At 40.3% G+C, this 15,837-nt stretch overlaps 1 protein-coding gene across 1 annotated transcript in view; it reads left to right on the top strand.

Moving 5' to 3' along the window:
* Positions 1 to 281: 281 nt before the first annotated feature.
* Positions 282 to 15,837, top strand: part of Uspl1 (ubiquitin specific peptidase like 1) — a 40,586-nt gene continuing 25,030 nt past the window's right edge. Inside the window, exons 1-5 of the mRNA XM_042685513.1 lie at positions 282 to 356; positions 3,095 to 3,260; positions 3,767 to 3,895; positions 6,944 to 7,574; positions 12,769 to 12,882. Coding sequence (XP_042541447.1) covers positions 3,162 to 3,260; positions 3,767 to 3,895; positions 6,944 to 7,574; positions 12,769 to 12,882 — 973 coding nt within the window. The 5' untranslated portion in view covers positions 282 to 356; positions 3,095 to 3,161. The remainder of the gene's footprint in view (positions 357 to 3,094; positions 3,261 to 3,766; positions 3,896 to 6,943; positions 7,575 to 12,768; positions 12,883 to 15,837) is intronic.

Consider the following 15,837-nt stretch of genomic DNA (forward strand, 5'->3'; position numbering starts at 1 on the left):
CCCTACCGGTCGCCGCAGCGAGTCTCTGCGGCTGCGGCCGCCGCTGGGAGGCGGCCGGCCCCGCCTCTGCGGAGCTCGCCGGAAGTGCGGCCGCCCTCGTCTTCCCCGCCACGCCCACGTCTTTTGAAACTCTTTGGCGTACTGCCGGAAGGGGAACGCTTTTGCCGCGAACTCAAACCGGAAGCCGCTTTTCTAGCGGAGGCGCCGTTGGCGTGGGGGGGGGGGTGGGGGTGCGGCGGTGGTGGAGTAGCCTGAGGGGGAACGTGGGGGTTGGACGTTACCGGGGCGTCGTGTCGGAGCTCAAGGTGGAACCCGAGATCCAACCCGCCCGACATGAAGGGGAGTGTCCGGAGCAGGTAAGTGAGGGACCGCTAGGGTGACCGCGTGCGGGTTGCCCCTGCGGCGTGCCCGCGCGGCGTGGGGCCGGGCTGCAGGCGCCGCCCGTGTGCGCGGCCGGCGGGGCAACGCTGAGGAGAAACCAGAGGGGCCGGGAGCGGGGCGCGGCGAGCGGGTCTCCGCGGGCCCCCGGGATGGGCTCTGAACCCCGCCTTGGCCCTGGCTCTGGGGGTGCTCGCCCCTGACTGTGGTGCACCGGTGCTTGCCTGGTCCCGACGGGTTCACGAGTCGATCCCGCCCCGTCTGCCCGGGGCGAGCTCAGCCCTTCTTCCTCCGGCTCCCAGTCCTGCACGTGCGATTGAATGAAGTTCAATTAACCACATGCCTGGTGTGAGCCCTGGGACGAACTTTATACTCGCTTGGCGTCTTTATCGTACTGGGCTAGCATTTCGTAGTATTGGGGCTTCTGGAAGCTTTGAAAAGGGGGGATGTAAGGAGGAATGCTCGGGGTGGAGTAAGACTGGGAAAAGTAGGCTCGTCTCTCTTCTGGACTTGTAAACCCTACCGAGTGAGCTGTTAGGTTGGGCTTTTCCCATTGGAGATAAGTAGGCGATTTTAAGCTGAACAGTGATAGGCTCAGGCTTATTTAACGGGAAAGAGGGGTGAGAAACGTCGCCAGAGAACCGCCCCCACTTTTGGTCTCTTTCATTTGCATGAAATGGGCAATAAGAGTAGAGAATGGCTCCAACTTTCTACTCTTGTGTTTGGATGGCTGGAGATTGCCAAACTGTAGGTGGGATCCAGGGGAGATGAACAAGTTGTTTGAAGGGAAGATAGTGTAGGGCAGTCCGTTTAGGGAAAATTAAGGTTGATACATAAGACCTGGTAAATTGTATTTGAAAGAGGACATGGACAGTAAACACGTGCAGTTTTTGTTTTTTAAATGAATTTTCTTTCATGGAGTGCTGAATACTCGGTACTATGGCTTCTGCCATTGGGATATTGGTTAGTGGGATTAGAGTAGATCTGGAAACGTCTCAGTTCTGTGATTGAGAAAAGAGAACCGCTAAAACGATCTCCTAGATCTATCAGGATTATGGAAGTTTCCATCGAATCAATTTATTGAGGGTACACAACCTACCACATTTCTTTTGGAGGATATATGCACGGGCATGTATTCTACATAGTATAACATATAAAGTTTATATATGTAGACATTTTATATGAAAAATGTAAAATTAGCACTAAAGTAGTACCTGGTATTTTGAAATTTCTTTTAGTAAGCAGCCAAAGAGAATGTTGGTATTGTCTGTAAGGAGCCTACAGAGCAGCCAACTTGTAAAAACCCTTACATGGGCACTCTCAATGCGATATATTTGCCTGCCTACGGACGTTTGGCAGTGTTTGGAAATGTTTTGGTTTGTCCAGCCCAGTGTGTAGAAGTCTGGCATGCCAATCAACATCCCCCGTTGACATCACAGCACTAGTCACAAAGAATAACTGGTCCAAAACATGAGGTACTGAAGATGAGAAGCCCTATTCTGTGATTACTTTTCAGAAATAGAAAAGGCTCACCTTCAATGACTTTTTTTGAATCTTGACCTGAAAGGTGTGTGGTGTTTATACAGCTAGAACAGAAAAGCTTAAGTCATTTTTAGAGTGAATCCATGAAACAGAAGAAGGTGGTGGTTCTAGGATCATGGTTTCTTAGGTTTCAGAAAGATTTAAACTGAAATTACATGTCCTTGCTCAGCGTAACTTACTGCTGCTAAAAGGACTTCTGTATCTCATTTTGCTATATTTTAAATCCACATTTAAATGCCTTTTTAATTTTTTGGTCGGTCATGTGGCTTAAGTTCTGGGCCTAGGTATTAAATATCTTTTAATAGCTTTTTCTTTATATTGAGTCCTATCTTGTAAATTTTGACTATACTGAATGTAGAGTCCATGGGATTACACCCCCAAGCAGTATCATGTGTACTCTGTACTATGGGGAGTGTTTGTTGTGGTACATATCACTTACAAATAATGTAAATTAGTATCTTGTTTAAAAGTAGCATTCTTAATTAATGAGGAGAGATTGGTAGTGAGAACAGTAGGAATGTATGAAATCTGGGATTCTTTTGTTGTATTATTTCTATTAAGTAATAGCACAGTGGATGGAGGACAGGTTTGACACAGTTACTGTTCTAATTCTGGCTTATTCCAAAATTGTGCATACAGTCTTAAAAACATAGGTTTTCAAATTTTAGTGAAATAGTTGCTTTAATATTGATAAGCAACTACCTCTACTAAAGTTTGCTTTCGGATCTGCTCTGAAAATTCATCTGATGAGCCTGGCACTGGTGGCTCACGCCTGTAATCCTAGCTACTCAGGAGGCTGCAATTTGAGGATCATGGTTCAAAGCCAGACCCGGCAGGAGAGACCATGAGACTCCTATCTCCAATAAACCACCAGAAAACCGGAAGTGGCGCTGTAGCTCAAGTGGTAGAGCGCTTGCCTTGAGCTGAAGAGCTGAGGGACAGCGCCCAGGCCCAGAGTTCAAGCCCCACGACCGACAAAAAAAAAAAAAAATTCATCTGATGGCCAGTCTCTGGCCTCTATAAATGTAGGTAGTTTTCAATTTAAAGATTACAGTTTTAGAATATGTTTATTCTAGGGTAGGTGGCTCTTGAAATATACCTAGTGTATCTGTCTCATAAAATAGCAAAGCTCTTTTTTAGTTATTTAACCGTTTATTGACTTTCTTTTTTCCAGGGTTCATTGAAATATCCTTAGTGATATTGAAATGTTTCAAGTGACATAAATTAGCCAATGACTCGGAATGATGGATTCTCTGAAGATTGGAAATGGTTTGCCAGTGATGGGACCGGGGACTGATATAGGGAGATCATCACTCCCCGTGGTGGGGTACTTGGGAAAAGTTAGTGAACTTATTTTTTGCCTCAGTGCAAAGCTGTTTTTTTTTTCTTCTATTTTTGAAAATTAAATTCAGTTTTAATTTTACTAATTAACTTCTAAAATGATGTCTTCCACGGAAATCTTACAGCAATGGCGAAAGATTGTTTTAATGTGTTTACCTCTCATGTTATTGATGTATGAAAGTAGATATAAAACATAGATCTTAAGGTTTACTATTTATTAAAAAATGAGACATTTTCCTGGCAGCTTATGTACATTTTTTCTTGCAAATAAAATTGGTACTGAACCCTTGAAATTTATATTTAAAAGTATAATATACTTTTTCAACTAGTAGCTGTGTTTAAAACTTTATATACATTTATTTTTCTGTGTTTGATCTGGCCAGGACACTTGTAGTTGAAAATTGTGTAGGTTTTTTTTTTTTTCTGGTTATCATTTCCATTTAACTTTTTGTAATTTGTTATAATTTAGGAGTGTCTATTTTAATTTGCCTTATTTCCCTTTTAGAATTATGATCCAGCTAAAGTTACTTCAATTGAGTATTGCCCTGCTTGTAGAGAGAAGGGAAAATTGAATGCTTTAAAGACTTACCGAATTAGTTTTCAAGAGTCTATCTTTTTGTGTGAAGATCTACAGGTAAAGTATTAATCTGAAATAGTTATATGGGTTTTAGTCTTTTACTTTTTCTTCATTGTCAAAATTTTTACTCATTTTGTATTACAGAATGTAACTTTTTAATGTGTGGGCAGTCTGCATTCCTAAATCTGTCTAATATACAATGTTTTTATTTTCCATTTGGATTATTGAATTGTTACATATGATTACTGGCTAATCTTGTGGAGTCTTTGTTAGCTATTCTAGCATATCATAGTTACTTTTACTTCTGTTTGTTAACTTTAGAAAAGTTATTAATCTATAGTTTACTTGGAAGAATATTTAGAAATTGGTTAGTTAAAAAATGGTGTGCATGCTCATAAATAGTATGTACTTAAAAGTTTTAAGTCAAGAATAGTGGCACATATCTGTAATCTGAGCAGTTAAGATGCTAAGGTAGAAGGCCTGGGCTATGTAAGAGACCTTGTTTCCAAAAATATAAAACAACAACAAAAAAACCCAAAACTTAAAATGACTCCCCCCCCCCCCCCCCCATCCAACACAATAAAAGAATGTAAATACCTTTTAGAGTTACGGTAATTTGTATCCACTGCTATAATTCTTTTTTTTTTTGTTTGTTTTTTGTTGTTGGTCCTGGGGCTTGAACTCTGGTCCTGGGCGCTGTCCTTCAGTTCTTCAGCTCAAGGCGAGCGCTCTACCACTTGAGCCACAGCGCCACTTCCGGTTTTCTGGTGGTTTATTGGAGATAGGAGTCTCACAGTCTTTCCTGCCTGGGCTGGCTTTGAACCGTGATCCTCAGATCTCAGCCTCCTGAGTAGCTAGGATTACGGGCGTGAGCCACCAGCGCCCAGCTTCCACCACTATAATTCTTATATAGAAGTTGTGACTCAGTGGCACAGGCCTATAATCCCAGTTATTTGGGAGGCTAAAGCAGGAGGATTACCAGTTCAAGGCCAGCCTGGGCAACAGAGTGAGACCCTAGCTCCCCACAAAGAAAGAACAGTGTTGGGCAGCACAATAAAGCAAGAGAGACTGGAGTTTTAAATGGAGTGGTGAGGGGTGTGCTTCATTGAAAGTGAAATCTGAATCTTTGGCTATTGTGAAAAATGCTACATTGAACATGAGTGTGCAGATATCCGTTTGATATCCTGCTTTCAGTTTTTTAAAGATATACACTTTTTCATGGCTTTTAGGGAAGGCAGTATACAAGTTTGAATTTGGGGCCTTGTGCTTGCTGCTTACTTGAGTCACACCTGCAGTTTCTCTTCTTTATAACTATTGCAACAGATTATAATACATATACATATATATGTATTTAGTTATTAATTTTGTTTTAAGACAGGATTTCAGGATAGCTTAGAACTCAGTAGAGCCTAGGCTGTCCTTAAACTTGAGATCCTCCTGCTTCAGCATCCAAAGTGTTAGGCTTATAACCATGTACCACTATGCCTGACCTGTTACTGATTTTCTTAGCTTCTCGGCATAGAGTAGCATTTAGGAAATCTCAAGGGAATCTCAAAGTTGATGTTCACTGTATAGCTAGAAGGTAATCATAGTCAGAATCCAGAATTTGTCCATGTATACTAAAGAATTTTTTCAGTTTTTAATTAACTAGTTGTACAAAACAATTTCTGTTTCACAAGTCAGGTTATGAGTATAATCCATCTTGATCAGTATAACCCCTTCCATCATTCTCTCCTATTCTCTGGAATTAAGTATTTTTCAGAATAGTATTTATGTGCCCAGAAAGATAATTTAGTGCATTTTACTTATTCCTGTGAAATCATCTCTGGCCTGCTGGCTTACAAAATGCAATGGCTTCAGCTTACTATTTTTATAATTTTTGGGTTAACCAAGTACAGTGTCTACTGGGCTGGCTGAATGCCATGTGTCTGGCATTTGGCACTGGCTGCTGTCAAAGAGCTCCCTCAGTTACCTGGGCATCTCTGTTCTTCCTGAGGTTAATTGAGCTCTGAGCAGGGCTCAGTGAGTCAGTGCTTACTTATCAGACTCATGTGTATCAGGTATGCACATGTGACCAGTTGGTGTAAGGTACTTCTTAGAAGGCATATTAAGACATGTTTTTTGAAATGGCCTTAATATGTAGGCTAGCCTTGTACTAACTCATTCTCCTACTTCAGCCTCACTAATGATGAGATTATAGATTTGTGCTATCATAACTTACTCTAGAAAGTATGTTATATTTTTATTTTTATTTACTTGTTTCTTATTTTATTATTATTGTGTTTGTTTGTTTTTGCCTGTCATGGGGCTTGAACTTAGGGCCTGGGCACTGTCTCTGAGCTTCTTCTGCTCAAAGCTAGTGCTCTATCACTTGAGCCACATGCCACTTCAGGCTTTTTTCTGTTTTTGTGGTACTGAGGAATCAAACCCAGGGCTTCATGCATGCTAAGCAAGCACGCTAAGCCACATTCTCAGCCCTAGAAAGGATATTTTTAAATGGGAGTATTTAGTGTGTTGGCTTTTAAATTTGTAGAGTATTTTAGTAGTCTTCAAAATTGGGAAGAATTCACTAATGATTTGTTTACATTCTTTATATTTGGCTGAAATTGTGTTAATGTATAGTAGAAGTGATAATTCATTAAAATTCAGCCAATTTGACTTAAACCTGATAAGGATATAAAATAGATTCATACTCAGTTTCAAAATGTAGAACATAGAAATTGCCCAATGTAATTTCTTATGTTAAATACTTTCTCAGTTTTCAATGCTGTAAAGTGCATCTGTCTGAAGATAATGACATTATCATCTCCTTACATTGGTGGAATTTTCTAATTTACTTGACATGTGATTCTTTATTAAAGGAAAAATGAAGATTTTTCCTCATTAGATTACCCTACTATAACTCAGATTAAATCCTTAGTTGTCCAAATTAGCTAGGAAAAATTACTCTTTTGGGGGGCTAAATTTTGATTAAATAGTTGTCTCTAGTTGTTTTAAATTTAGGTTGATAAGTCCAGTTAATGCTAGAAATGTATGTTTTTCATAGCATAGAAACGAGCTTATTTGAATATTTGCATTTTTTATGATTTTATTTTTCCTTTCTAGTGCATCTATCCTTTGGGCTCTAGATCACTTAATAATTTAATTTGTCCTGATTCAGAAGATTGTCATACTCCAAATAAACCTCAGAAAAGAAAGATACTGGAAACTAGCTGTAAAGATTTGCCTCTTCTATCGAGTTCCAAAAAGACTAGACATTCTGTTGTCACTGGCAGTGACGTGACTTTGAATAGTGACTGTGATGGAGAAGTATGTACTGCAGCCTTATCAGACATACATCACAGTAGGAGTCAACAGAACCCAGTTAGAACAGTGGGCTCCTTGGAGCCACAAGAGACTTTGGAAGCTGACAGTATCATTCTGGTTGCTGAAGATCCTGTTACGATTACCATCTCTGGAACTCGGGGAATTTCCCCTCAAAATGAAAGGTCTGACCCGGAAACACCATTGGAGAATAGAGCTGTATCATTTCGGCATACTGTGTATGTGCAGTGGAGAAATGCTCATGCTTTGTGTTGGTTAGACTGCATCCTGTCAGCCTTGGTGCATTTGGAATGGCTGAAGACTACTGTGACTGAACTTTGTTCCAAGGAGAAATCCATATTTTGGCGGCTCTTCGAGAGATATAGTCAAGCAAATAAGCTTCTGTATGCCAATCAGTTAGAAAGAGATAAAGGTTGGTACTAGTATATTTCTCTTATTTTTTTAAGATGTGAATGTTGAGTTTTGTCTCAGAGAATGTGGAAAAGATGCCATCACTAGTTCCTGTTCTGGGTGGAGATCTGGAGGCAGGCAGTCTAGGCATAGTGCTGTGAAGGTTGAGATAATACTCATTACAAGCGTCACAACTGCCACAGAAAAGCAGTCTTTCTTAAGCTAGTCAGAAAGGAGAAAGGTAGTCATGTGTCTTAGCCTATCAGAGTTGCAGTGGTCCTCTCAGAGTTTAAGTCTTTAAGCTTTAATACAATCTTTCTCTGGTATATTCATGGGGCACTGGTTACAGAGTTTCCTATAGCCACCAAAATCCAAGGATGCTATACACGGCTCCCTTCCCTCTCTCCCTTTCTTCCTTCCCTTTCCCTTTAAATCTAGCCATATTTAAAGTGTGTGCAACTTTACTTTTCATTATTCGTGGTGGTAGGAATCAGGTCCCAGCAACTTGTGCAAGGTAGGCAAAAACTCTACCACTAAGCTGTATGTTTATCCCTTTTTATATATTTTAAATTATTCTTAGATTGCCTACTATACCCACTTCAATGAGAATGTTTTGTAAATAGTGGCTGTTGTTTAGGCAATAACATCAATGAAAAGTCTGTGTTCAAACAAATGCAGTTTTTTCCCCCAAATGTTTTCAGTCTGGTTGAGTATAGAGATGTGGAACCTGCAGGTGCCAGGGACCAGTTGTATGTTTGTTCACCTGTTGACCTGTTGGTGGATGGTGGCTTACTTTTTTGCCATTATAATACTGCTCTTGTGACCATTCTTGAGCAGTTCGCAGGCCATGGTACAAACAGATTTTCTCTTGTATGTCCCATAGGAATGGAGTTGGCCAGATAATAGGCTTTGAGTCCGGATCTACAGATAATGGCAACTGTTTTCCTATGTGGTTGTGACAGTCAGTATTCTCATTATCAGTGTATAAGATATTGTCCCTTTGTTATTGGTTATTTTCTTTTTACATTTTTTTACATTTTACATTTTTATATTTTGTCTTTTTTTTTCTTTTGTACTAGGGATTGAACCCAGAACATTGTATTTGCTAAGAAAGCGCTTTGCTACAGAGCTATATCCCAACCCTACCTTGGTTATTTTCATACTGAGATTTTTCTATTTGAGTGGTATAAAATGGTCTTCAATTTTGATTTGTCTTATCCCAGATATTTTAAGAGATTGATTCATTGGCTTTTTCTTGTGTATATTGATCATATGGGTTCCCTCTTATGAAATCCTGTTTGTTATGTTGACTGTCATGTTTTACTGATTTTTCTTTATAGCCTTCTAGTATTTTCATGTCATATATATATATATATATATATATATATATATGGATATATGGATATATAGATATATAGATATTACTTATTTTCAAGTTTGCAGTTTGTGATTTTGCTTTTTAAACGGTATTTTGGTCTACGGGAAAGTGTTCGGCTTTGTTTTTAGTGCTAATAATAATTGGTGGCTTTTAAACCTTTTTTCAGTGGGCTTTAGTAGTTCATACCTGTATCTGTACCTGTAATCCTAACTACTCAGGAGGCTGAGATCTGATGATCATGGTTCAAAGCCAGCCCAGGCAGGAAAGCCTGTGAGAATCTTAACACCAATTAACTACCAAAAAAGGTGAAAGTGGAGCTGTGGGTCAAGTGATAGAGTGCTAGTTTGAGCACAAAAGCTCTGTCTGGGACAGTGCCCAGGCCCTGAGATCAAATCCCAGGACTGGCATGCACGTGCGTGCACAGCCTCCCCTCCCCCCAAAAAACAAACAAAAATTGTCTTTTCTCCTCTAAAGTCAGGAAGAGTTCATAAAGTTTAATTTTGATCCTGACTTGTTTTTCATTTTCATCTAATATTTGTAGACCTCAAAAGTGAGAGCATGAATAAGAGGGGAACACTATACAAAGTTGTAAAAAAAATTGACAAGCATTGCTTATATTTGTTGTATAAATATGGACTGATTACTGCTGTTTAAATTATTTAATCTTCAAATAGTTATACCACAGGGGTTCAGTTTATCGTGGCCATTTATGTGTCTTCCTTCTTGATCAGAGTTACTTCTCAGTCTCTCCTCCTACATATCTCATCCCCATCCATCTCCTTCAGTTTCCTGGGTCCATTTTCAACTATGTACATTGAATATTATGACTGCATTCTCTTACCCTTCTTTCCATTAGTTCACGCCCTTCTTTTTGTAGCTTGCAGCTCACCCTCACAATAAAGACATGTTATAGCTTTCTGATACTCATTTTTGTTAAACTGTCTGTTGAATGACTATTGGGCTTCCATCATAGAATCTTACTCCTGCATATATCATACTTTAGTCAGTTGGATCATGTGTATAAATACATATGGCCCTGTATTTGTTTTCTTTGTATGTTTACCTTATAGATCTAACTTCCACATACTGGAAAAAATAGAAACCCTTTTCTTTTTGACCCTGAATTACTTCACTTAACACAATTTTTTCCAGGTCCCATCATTTCCCTGCAAATGACACAATGTTCTTTTGGATGAAGTAAATGCCATTGTATGTGTGTGTACATATGTGTGTGTGTATGTGTTCAGTTTTTTCATATATGTCTATATATTCTTGATTAATTTGTCAGAAGTAGTTCATCTGGGCTGTTTTTATAACTTGGCTCTTGTAAATAGTATCTTAATGAACATGGATGTGAGATACCTTGTTTCCTAATTTACATTCTTTTAGATAAATAAATGCCTTAGCAGTGGTGCTTGATCATAGGGTAGTCCTTTTTTTTGTTTTATGAGGAACCTGCAGTCTGACCTACATAGTGGTTACACTAGTTTATAGTCCCACCGACAGTGTATTAGGGTTGTTTTTTCATCACATCACCATCATTTGTTGTTTGTATTCTTAATCATTTTGACAGATTTAATCATTAATTAAAAGTATGACCTTGGTTGTACAGTCCTGTGCATTGTTTTCCCCTTGTTGATCAGTCAGGCTGTTCAACTGAAATATTGGAATTTAATTTTTTTTAATCTTCTATTAAGTCTTTGCCAAATAATACAGTTTTTTTAAAAAAATCTGGTTTTTAATTTGTGTATGTGTGTGTGTACACACGTGCATGCATGCTTATCTGTGTGCCTGCATGCCATGTATGCCCCAGTCCTAGGGCTTGAACTTAGTCTGTGCATTGTCTCTAAGTTTCTTTTGCTCAAGGTTAGTGCTTTATCACTTGAGCCAGGGCTCTATATTGAGCTTTTTAGGGGCAGTTTATTGGAGATGTAAGTCTCACAGACTTTCTTGCTTGTGATGGGTTTGGAACATGATCCTCAGATCTCAGCCTCCTGAATAGCTAGGATTACAAGGCATGAGCTGTGGGCGCCTGCTTTGGTTTTAGTTATTATTGAGCTTTATTACAAATTTTCTTGTTCCCATGACCAAGAAAAACTTAGGTAATATATACTTCATATATATATTTTTTTGCCAGTCCTGGGGCTTGAACTCAGGGCCTGGGCACTGCCCCTGAGCTTCTTTTTGCTCAAAGCTAGCACTCTACCACTTGAACCACAGCACCACTTCCAGCATTTTCTGTTTATGTGGTACTGAGGAATCGAACCCAGGGCTTCATGCATGCTAGGCAAACACTCTACCACTAAGCCATATTCCCAGCCATACACTTCATATTATAAACAATCTTAAGTATTTTCATTTGTGAACATAACCAGAATGATCAGGGTTTGTATGAAATAAATAAAAGATTAATTTTAGCTTTGAAGTAATTAAAGTCCAGTACCTGTGGAGGCTTTTATCAAAATAATTTTGTTTCTTTTTGGTGGTAGCAGGGTTTGAAGTAAGGATTTTGGGCTAGCGAGGCAGGCATTATTACCGATTGAGCCTGATCGCCAGCCTTTTAAAATAATTTTCTTAGGGGCTGGGAAGGTGGCTCAGTGGTAGAGTACTTGCCTTGCATGCATGAGGCCCTGGGTTCGATTCCTCAGCACCACATAGGCAGTAAAAAACCAGAAGTGGTGTGTGGCTTAAGTGGTAGACCTAGCCTTGAGCTGAAGAGCTTAGGGAGAACAGAGCGCCCAGGCCCAGAATTCAGGTGACAAAAAGTAACAATCATAATTTTCTCACAGTAATTCCATTTTGAGTATTTTACACTAAGGAAATGATCAAAATATGGGCAGATAAGGGCTTCAGTATGTTTATCACCATAATAATTACAATTTTAAGCAAAAAAACATGCCCAGCAAAGCTGGGAATGTGGCTTAGTGGTAGAGTGCTTGCCAGCATGCACGAAGCCCTGGGTTCAATTCCTCATACCGCATAGAAAAAGCTGGAAGTGGCGCTGTGGCTCAAGTGGTAGAGTGTTAGCCTGGAACAAAAGAAGCGCAGGGACAGTGCATTGAGTTCAAGCCCTAAGATTGTGGGGAAAATAAATCACAACGTGTGCTTTTAGTATAAGTAGTAATTCAGTATAAAAAGATAGCTTTAGCTATTTTAAAGACAGGCAGAATATTTGAAAAGTTTAGTTATTGGTTGGGTATCCTTAATTAAAATCTGAAATGCTCCAAATTTGAAACTTGAAGTTGCTGCAGATTTCTTTCCTCCTTTATGTCTGTCTCTTGGTGCACATAGATGCACATTCCTAGGAATGAGATTGCTTTCATATATGTCATAAAGCTTGTATATATTAAAAAAAGTTCTGAAAATGTTTATATGCCAAGATGATGTCCAAAAATATTGTGTTCCTCATGTGATGGGTCACACAACAAACACAGTATTTTGTATAAAATTATCTTTAGTTGTGTTGTGTAGGCCTAGTAGGAAATATTTATACGTTCAGACTTGAGTCCTATCCCTAAATATGTCTATGCAAATATTCCAGGATCTGGTAAAGCCCTGACATCTGAGACACTTCTGTGGTTCCAGCCTGTATTTTATTAGGCCCATGGCTATCTGAATGAGTAAGAAAGGCCTGTTTAAGTTCTTATCTATCCAATGACTGCTCATGCTGTTGTGCAGGTAGCAGCTAGTGAAGGGATGTGCATTATACCACAGGAGAAGAAGAATTAAGGAAATTGTGTAAAACTTACTGCTTCTGATAAACTTTTTTTTAATGTCTCAGTTTTTGTGGAAAAAATACATATTGATGAGAAGTTGATCATATCCTATTTTATTTTAGATGAAGATGGGGAGAAACTTACTTCTGAAGTATTCACAGAGATAGAGACCTGTCTGAATGAAGTCAGAGATGAAATTTTTTCTAAACTTCAGCCCCAGCTTAGATGCACATTAGGTAAGTGCCAGACTTAACTCATCTATGGCAGAGGTGTGTACACTAATAAGGATGATCACGTACTTGAAGGACTAATTCAGTATCTGAGTAGTCAGTTTCTCTAGAAAGTAATTTCAGTGTACAGGCTAGCCAGCTCAGTAAAATCACTCAGGGTTGAGAGTCAGGTAGTCAGTAGGTTCTAGAAGTTTCACCTAATTCTTGTTTTTGAGCAGGGTTGAGAATCTTGGTTTTAAATTAGCCATAAGAATTCTGCATTTTTTTTTAAACAAGTCCTGGGACTTGAACTGTGGATGTGGGTGCTATCCTTGAGCCCCTTTTGCTCAAGGCTAGAGCTCTACCACTTGAGCCACAGTGTCACTTACAACTTTTTCTGTGATTAACTGGCGATAAGACTCTCCTGGCCTTTCCTGCCTGAGCTGGCTTCAAACCTCTATTCTCAGCTCTCAGCCTCCTGAGTAGTTAGGATTACAGGTGTGAGCCGCTGATGCCCCACCTTAATTCTGCTTTTCTTAAAAGCGAGTAGAAGAGCTGGTTGCTCACGCCTATAATTCTAGCTACCCAGAAGGCTGAGATCTAAAGATCACAGTTCAAAGCCAACCTAGGCAAGAAAGTCCATGAGATTCTTATCTCCCTTCAAGTGTGCACACATGCACAGACACAGAAGTGGAGCAGTGGAGCTGCGGCTCAAGTTGTTAAACTGCTTTGCCTTGAGCAAAAAAGCTCAGGGACAGTTCCAGCCCCTGAGTTTAAGCCCCAGGAGAGAGAGAGAGAGAGACACACACACACACACACACACACACACACACACTATAAAAATGGACACTTGGGCTGCGTACTGATGGCTCAAGCTATAATCCTAGCTATTCAGGAGACTGAGATCTGAGGATTGTGGTTCAAAGGCAGCATAGATAGGAAAGTCTGTAAGACTCTTTTATTTCCAATTAACTACCAAAATGCAAGAAGTGGAGCTGTGGCTCAAGTGGTAGAGCACTAGCCTAGGCCCTGAATTCAAGCCCCAGGACTGCTGTACATACACAGACGGGAGGGGGGGGGGCAGGAGGCAGGAGGGATGGATAGTTTTGGTATAATTTTGGCCAGGTGGTTATTAGAGAAATATGCCATAACCTTTTAGCATACTTTTCTCATTTTTTTTAATTTGAGATGTGGAACTCTGTAATTTGAACTCAGGGCCTTGCTCTTGCTAGACAAGTGCTCTATCACCTGAGCCATACTTCCCCTTTTTGCTTTTAGTATTTTATTTTTTTTGGTTGGTTGTGAAGCTTGAACTCCGGGCCTGGACACTGCCCCTTAGCTCTTCAGCTCAGGGCTCTACCACTTGAATTACAGAGCCACTTCCAGTTTTCTGGTGGTTATTTGGAGATAAGAGTCTCATGAGGGATTGGGAAGGTGGCTCAGTGGTAGAGCACTTGCCTTGCATGCCTGAGGGACCTGGGTTTGATTCCTCAGCACCCACATAAGCAAAAAGAAAAAAGCCAGAAGTGGCACTGTGGCTCAAGTGGTAGAGTGCTAGCCTTGAGCTGAAGAGCTGAGGGACAGTGCCCTGGCCCAGAGTTCAGGCCCCACGACCAGACACACACAAAAAAGAGTCTCATGAATTTTCCTGCCCCGTCTGGCTTTGAACTGCAATCCTCAGATCTCAGCCTCCTGTGTAGCTAGGATTACAGGCATGAGCCACTCGCACCCGGCGTAGTTACTTTTCAGGTAGCAATTTATGGCTTTGTCTGAGTTGGCCTGGACTGCAGGCCAACTTGTTACTTTCCTTTTATTTTTTTAATTAGCTTTTCTATTAATATATGATACTCGTTATTAGTGGTTGCCCATCCTAAATTATGTAGAGTATCAATGTCTTCTAATTTTCTCTTAATGAATGGTAATTTTTCCTCCCTCCCTCCCTCCCTCCCTCCCTCCCTCCCTTCCTTCCTTTCCTGTCAACTCCCCCTCCCCCCCTCCTTCCTTCCTTCCTTCCTTCCTTCCTCCCTCCCTCCCTCCCTCCCTCCTTCTCCCCCCCCCCTTCCTCCCCCCCCTTACTTTTTTTCATTTTATCAGGCTCAGATAGTCTATCTGGAAACAATGTCTTTGTCCACACCTGACAGTTTTTGGTCTGCCTACTTGTTGCAGGCTCTGTCTTGTAGATTTCGTATTTCAGTGACTCCTCTGTTTGCTCTGTTCTGCTAATAATAAGCTGATTTTCCACATTCCTTGTCTGACATCCCCTTCAATGTCTCAAGATTGTTGTCATTGTCAGTCAGGTGGGATATCCATTGGAAGGGATATTCCTTTTTTCTTCACCAAAGCCTGGTTTCTTATGTAATGAAACACTTTTAAATGTGAATAGTTGTGTAACTATCACCAAAACTGAGATGTGCCACAAGTCTGTCACCCCACAGACTCCTTAGTTGTCAATGTTGTTTCTTACCCCCAAACACTGAGGTATTTCCAGAACATTCCTGGAGTACAGACTGAGTCAGGCTTCCATGCTCCATTCTGCTGGTATCTTCTATCCCTTATTGTCACCTAAGCTAGGAGCTCACATGTGACTTCTGCACCCCCAGTCTGAATCATTTGAATCATGGGTCATGTCTTGCTCCCCTTCCACTTGGGCCTGGTTTTCTGTGTAACAGAAGGAATTCTCAGTTATTATTGTGAAATCAGGAATGTTGAATGTTTATACAGCTTGACTAGTACAGTCCTCAATTGCTTGTACTCTTGCCATTTCAACAGGGACAGGTGCCACAGTAGAGATTAGGATCTTACCAATGAAATGTAATGTGCTCCAAAGACATTTCTTTTTCTTTTTATTGTACCGAGGATTGAACTCTTCTATCCAGCACAAGACTCTGTGCTTAGTAGGCAAGTATTCTAATCCTTGAACTGTGTCTCTAGCCCTTTTTCCAGATAGAGTCTCTTTGACTAGGCTGGCCTCTCACATAGCTT

The sequence above is a fragment of the Dipodomys spectabilis genome, unplaced genomic scaffold, assembly GCF_019054845.1.
Source record: "Dipodomys spectabilis isolate Male_0828 unplaced genomic scaffold, ASM1905484v1 ptg000095l, whole genome shotgun sequence".
NCBI lineage: Eukaryota > Metazoa > Chordata > Mammalia > Rodentia > Heteromyidae > Dipodomys > Dipodomys spectabilis.